This window comes from Pristiophorus japonicus, chromosome 6 (assembly GCF_044704955.1).
Source record: "Pristiophorus japonicus isolate sPriJap1 chromosome 6, sPriJap1.hap1, whole genome shotgun sequence".
In the NCBI taxonomy this organism is placed as follows: domain Eukaryota; kingdom Metazoa; phylum Chordata; class Chondrichthyes; family Pristiophoridae; genus Pristiophorus; species Pristiophorus japonicus.
The window spans coordinates 215,049,733-215,056,698 of NC_091982.1; the positions used below are offsets into that span (position 1 = coordinate 215,049,733).

Sequence of the window (6,966 nt, forward strand, 5' to 3'; positions counted from 1 at the left end):
CTCCCCACCACCCACATCAAACCCCCCCACCCAACTTTCTCCCCCCCCCTCAACCACTCTTCCTCCCCCCCCCTCAACTCTCTTCTCCCCCCCTCAACCTCTCTTCTCTCCCCCCCTCACCTCTCTTCCTCCCCCCCTCACTCTCTTTCTCCCCCCCTCACCTCTCTTTCTCTTCTTCCCCCCTCTCTCCCTCTCTTTCTCCCCCCCCCACCCTCTCTTTCTCCCCCCCCCTCAACCTCTCTTTCCCCCCCTCAACCTCTCTTTCCCCCCCCTCAACCTCTCTTCTCCCCCCCCTCAACCTCTCTTTCCCCCCTCACCTCTTTCCCCCCTCAACCTCTCTTTCCCCCCCCTCAACCTCTCTTTCCCCCCCCTCAACCTCTCTTCCCCCCCCCCCCTCAACCCTCTCTTCCCCCCCCCCTCAACCTCTCTTTCCCCCCCCCCCTCACCTCTCTTTCCCCCCCCCTCAACCTCTCTTCCCCCCCCCCCCCTCAACCTCTCTTCCCCCCCCCCCCCCCTCAACCTCTCTTTCCCCCCCCCTCAACCTCTCTTTCCCCCCCCCCCCCTCAACCTCTCTTCCCCCCCCCTCAACCTCTCTTTCCCCCCCCCCCTCAACCTCTCTTTCCCCCCCCCCCCCAACCTCTCTTTCCCCCCCCCCCCCCTCAACCTCTCTTTCCCCCCCCCCCTCAACCTCTCTTTCCTCCCCCCCCCCCTCAACCTCTCCTTTCCCCCCCCCCCAACCTCTCCTTTCCCCCCCCCCCAACCTCTCTCCTTTCCCCCCCCTCAAACCTCTCCTTTCCCCCCCCCCTCAACCTCTCTTTCCCCCCCCCCCCTCCACCTCTCTTTTCCCCGTTGTTGAGTTTGTGAAAATCGTTATGTAAGGATTCACAGATAGGGACCCAGATCTACCACTCAATGGCATAGTACCTTCTGTGCTGCATTACCACTTACTGTCCATAAATGTAAACTTATTTTGGATCATTAGTCAGAAGAAATTCCACGCATCAAGTGTACAGCACAGAAACAGGCCATTCGGCACAAATGATCTATGCTGATATTTATGCTCCACACGAGCCTCCTCCCACCCTACTTTATATAATCATATCATCATCTCCTTCTATTCCTTTCTCCCTCATGTGCTTCTGTAGTTCCCTTAATATTATCTTTGCTATTTGCCTCAACTAATGCTTGTGGTACCACATTCACATTCTTACCACAGTTCACATAAAGAAACTTCTCTTGAATTCCCTATTGGATTTATGTGACAATCTTATATTTATGACCTCTAGTTTTGGATTCCCCACAAGTTAAAACACTTTCTCTACATCTACCCTATCCGACCCTTTCATTATCTTGAAGACCTCTAACAGATCACCCCTCAACCCTCTCTTTTCTAGAGAAAGGAGCCCCAGCCTGATCAGCCTTTCCTACTGAGTATATCCTCTCATTTCCGGTGTCATCCTTGTAAATCTTTTTTGTCGTTTCACCAATGCTTCTATATCCTTTTTTTAGAATATGAAGACCAGAACTTTGCACAGTACTCCCAAGTGTGGTCTAACCCAGGTTTAATACAAGTTAACAATTTGCCTTTATTGAGTTTCATGTTGGTTCTGTCCATTATCAATTCTCAATTTTATCAATGTCAGCACTCTGGAATTGATTTCCTATTGGCCTGTTACAGTTGCTTTAGTGGTAAAGGCCCTGGCATTACCATGTCAATATCTGCCCATCAGTCTGTGGTGTTCATTTAAGTATATATTTAGTACTTTGTACAGATCATTATCAGTTATACGAGCTCACAGTGGCTAGTGTAAACCGAGTAGAATTTCTACTGCAACTGAGGGAATACTGCTGTTATGCTTTGTGTATTTTAAGCACAATGTGAGAGAGTTTGTTGCCAGAACTATCTTTGGCTTGTGAACCAACAAGCAAAATGTGTTGAGTAGAATGCAAGCTTCTAGTAACCTTTTCTGTAAGAGTATTATTGAAATTTTTTCAAAATAGTTAAATCTGTGAAATATTTCATCAAATGCCTGCAAAGTAGTTATTGAAAAGGAAATGGAACACTTGTAAAGCAATACAACGCAAATTCCTTTCAGTAAATAACTGGACAAACTGAAGGTCGAGTCGTTTGACTATTGCCCCTTTGCAGAATAACACAGTTCCTTTAAATCACTGTACCTTCAGGTTTAGCACCTACTTCAACAACTTCCCTTCTGATAATTCAAATATATTAGAATTTAGTGTTTAAGATTGATTTTTAAGTAGTGCTTTTATTATGTGGTTACTTGTGTTAAACAGAGGCTCATTGAAGATTAAATGAGCTTGTTTTATTTGGCGAGCTTGTTTTATTTGGCGTGCTTGTTGCTAACTAATATGTGCATTTTAAGGATCTTTATACTAATCTACTGACTTTAAACCTCTGTCAACAGGTCAGAGGGAGCATTCGATACTTAGACAGAAGTTCCTCTGCCTCTCAAGTGTATGGCAGCAGTGGTTTGAGCAATCATTCATGTAGTTCAGTGCCATGTTCAGGTAAGTGGCCCTACAACCAAATGCCTCATGACAAGAACAAAATGCTCTCCACTTTGGCAGCAGATGAACAAGAGAGGTGTGTGAAAGGAAAACAAAGCAAGAGTTTGCATGGAATGCTGGACAGAAATGAAAGCAGCACCTCAGAGAGTTGGTGCAGTACACCCAGAAGCAGCTCCTGTTACTCATCACAGTGCAGTAGTCCAGCAACATTGTCTCGCAGTGACCTGGCTTACTATTACAACACATCGACAAAGTTCCAAAACTTTGATCACGAAACCACCACTGCAATACAAAATGCAGAAACTGATGTTGACACCGGATTCATAGTTTCAAAGTCATGCACATTTAGTGATGGTAGTCTCTGTTCTTTAGACACGTTTTCAACAGGTTTAAAGAGCAGTCTTCCTAATTCAAGTACAAAAAGGCATGCATTAAAACGAACAGTAAGTGCTGGACTAAAAGGTGGGATGTCGTCTGAGAGTAACAGTATTTTGAGCAAAAAGTGCCAGACCTCCAATGATGAGGAGAAACATGCAAATTTTTGTCAGAAGTCACATGAAGCCCCCCAACAGTTCTATGAAAGTGGTACAGAGGAAGAATTTTTTATCTAGATCGACAATTGACAACTATTTGTGAAATTTTATTTTGGCTTGCAAGGGGCAACATTATGGAACAACAAAATACAAATGTTTTTATCATTTTAAAAGGAAAATAGATTATGTGGCTCTTATGTCTTTAATTCTGTTAACATTTCACTTGCACTGATTGTAAGGACCTGTCCTGTAGAAATAGAAGCCAAAGTCCAGTGGGCTGTGGATGCGCAGAATTGTTGAAATTCTTATCTTTAAATTGTAAATCATCCTTACTAAATGAATAATTTAAATCTAATGTTAACCTGGAGTTGCAGAAACTGCACATCATTATTTTCTTGTAGCTCTAATCTGCTAAAATAATCATTTTAGCAAAATGTATCTTTTGCCAGTTTTAGTAATCTCCATGATATATATACATACTATAGTCAATGCATCTTTCAGGGTTTAAAGAGACGGGCTCTAAATGAGGACATCTTTTTAAAAGTCCATTGGCTAGAAATTAGGTTCTCAGCGATAACTCCTTTTTCACCAAAATTACCATTATCGCTATAGTTTATGAGGCTGTAAATTGAAACTTTGATTTACGCTGTGGTAAAAATCGGCATTGCATGAGGATTCACAACGCAAACTGCAAATTTCAGCAACTTTAGTCCGATGCCGATACCGCTGAGAGTTGGGCTTTGGGACAGGGGAAAAACACCTAAAAATAAATTAATTAAATAAAATAAATTAATTAATTAAATAAATACAAAATTCACAAAACATTTACAAGGCACTTATCTAGCGAATCGCTGCAAAAGAATTTAAAAATAAAAACTTTAGCTTACCTTTTTTGCAGGTCTTCGTACTTACCGCTGCTTCAAGGGCTGCAACACAGCTTTTTCCCTGACAGTCTTTTTCATGCAAAATAATGGGTGCACACAGAACCAAATTTTTGGCAAAAGCGATATTTCGAGTTTTGCACGGTGACAGTCCTCTCTCCAGCGCTATTTGTAAACCGTCGCCACACAACGTTCACGAATTTTCCGCTGACCGGGTTTTTGCCAAAAAAGGTGAAATAGCACCAAAAACCCTGTCGCAAAATCGCCGAATTTCCAGCACAAATTGTTTAAAAGAATTATGATTAAACTATTTGGAATTTTGATTAGCATTGGAAGATTGGATTGCTTAAGGATGTACTGAAGTTGACCTTTGCATTAATATCAGTTGATCCACACAGTTGAAGTGTCTTTAGTTACTGATGGCTGTTAATTTAGTTCACCTCTACAATTGGACTCAATCCTGTCCAATCTTGATTGTCATCAGCACTCACTGCTTAAACAAAAAAAATTGATAAGATATCAGAAAATTTGTTTTAATTATTTCTAATTGATTTTTTTAAAAATGGGAACCTTGTGATGAGACTCTTTTTAAATTTACTAATGTTATAGCAATTTCAAAATAAGTGACAAAACAGATTAGTTTAGAAAATATTTGTGATCACCATTATAGTTCTTGAATTATACACTGTTCCACTTTATATAACTGGTAGCCCAGAACTGAAAGTGATGTGCAATTGATGTATCATGTATATACAATTTATTCTATAAATGAGGATAACAATCCAGTCAGACCTATTTTCTTGTGCGTTATCAGCTATTTAAAATAATGCTATTTATTAATACTCACCATCGGGGAACCTAGTTGCAACAGCAACAATTCCTCTTCTTAACTGCTTCAAAGCATTCTGGGGAGTCAGTGGCAAAAACAAATTTACCAATGCTGAGTAACTGATGTAGAAAATCAGTTATATAGCTGCCACCTAAAGTAACCCACTAAAGCATGCTGTAATTACCAGCACTCGAGCAAACTCTATATAACTGGATTATTTTCAACTCTGTGGCAACTGCTAACATTACAAATATTGCAACAACAATTACTTTTAATTATTTTGGAGTATATCCACATGCTACTGTGCACAACACAGTAAAATACCATGCGATGGACGAAGTATCCATGATACAAGTAAATTGTTTTAAAATTTTTGACTGTACCACACAAATGCAGCGATACTGTTCATGAATACACTACTTATGTAGCTTTTAAATAACATTCCATATGTAAAGGAGACACATGCAATTCAGTCTTGATTTTGTTGCTCATAAGTTCTTTCCCTCATTATATGCAACAACTTTCATATCCAATATCTTCTATACACATGCATTTACACTGTTGCAAGAGGTATAAGGTTCAATGAATGCCATTTAATGGCAATGAGCATAGTTACAATGGAACAGCCAAGTATTATAAGTCATCCAATAGCAAGCTGAAAGATTAAGAAATAGCATGTGCTGGAAGTCTTTTTGTCATGTTTATTACTTTTGGTCTTCCATCAATCCAAGCACATGCAACACATTCGGTAACTATTACATTGTACTAGCAATTCAAAAAATGAATAGCAGAATGGGGCTTTGTAATGTGTATTGATAATTGTAGTTGGTTAAATTAGCCACCCTTGTCTCCCCTGTATTTAAAAAAAAAATTATTTTCCGAATGTGAGTGACACTGGCAAGGCTATATTTATTTCCCATGTCTAGTTGATGTGTGAAGGGTGTGATGGCGCTTTACCTTAAGCCACAGTGGTCCTTGTGGTAACGGTAATTCCAAGATGGTTCAGTAAGGAATTCCAGGATATTGATGATTATGGAATTGAAACACAACTATTTCTGTGGCAATTTGTTTGCCCAGAGGATTGTTCTGTTCCATGAGATCACACCATTCACACACTGAAAACTTTGCATTTTGCTGTACCTGTAATTTTGTTTAACCTGTTTTGTTAAAATTATATTAGAATGCCAATATAATTAGATATGATATTGTGCTTTAAGATGTATGAGTGATTTAACTATTATAGTTTCTCAAAAAATTAACATCTGAAAATATAGCATCACAACTGAATTATGGCTATTTGAATCTCCTTTTAAATGAAAAAGTGTAAATACAGAAAAGAAAACATGTTTTTGAGATTTAATTTGAACTATTCACTTTTCCTTATTTATGTGCTGCTCCTCTGACACCAAGGCCTGGGGTGTGTACTGCTGACACCAACACTTGATTCCACAACCACCTCTATGCTGTCAGGCTGCCTATGTGAGCAGATAACAGCTAAGCTGGAATTTTCTCCGTTTAAACGTCAGGAAGTCCGAACCCAACATACTCAGCTCCTGCCATAAATTCTATTGCATTGCCTCCTACCCTGTTCCCCATCGTGGCTGCCCGCTCAGGCTGAATGAAACCATAAAGTACCTCTGTGTCTGTTTGACCTCAGTCTGAATTACAAACCCCATTAATTATCCATCATCATACCACTATTTCCACCACTGCAACATTGTCTGCCTTTGCAGTTGCCTGCACTGTCACTCAAACCATATTAATGCTTTTCTTCCCTCACGTTTTCTTCAATACCCTCCTCCACTTTTGAGGACGACATTGCACAAATTCTAACACATTCATAAGAACCGGAGAAGGCTATTCAGCCCCTTGAGCCTCTTCCATTATTCAATGAGATCATGTCTGATGTGTATCTTAACTCCATCCACCTGTCTTGGCTCCATATTATTTTATACACTTGTCTAGCAAAAATCTTTCGATCTCCATTTTAAAATTATTAATTGAGCTAGCATCTACTGCTTTTTGTGGAGAGAGTTCCACACTTTGCATGAAGAAGTGATTCCTAACTTCTCTCCTGAATGGCCTGACTCTGATTTTAAGGTTATGTTCCCTTGTCTTAGACTCCTCACCAACAGAAAAAGCTTCTCTCTATCCTATCAATTTAATTCAAAATCCGAAATGCTATAATCAA

General features: G+C 40.1%; 1 protein-coding gene across 1 annotated transcript in view; it reads left to right on the forward strand.

The window, feature by feature from the left end:
• The window catches only part of LOC139266251 (uncharacterized), a 13,142-nt gene extending 7,162 nt beyond the window's left edge, over positions 1–5,980 (forward strand). Inside the window, exon 2 of the mRNA XM_070884080.1 lies at positions 2,430–5,980. Within this exon, the coding sequence (XP_070740181.1) occupies positions 2,430–3,143 (714 nt within the window). The 3' untranslated portion in view covers positions 3,144–5,980. The remainder of the gene's footprint in view (positions 1–2,429) is intronic.
• Positions 5,981–6,966: the final 986 nt, after the last annotated feature.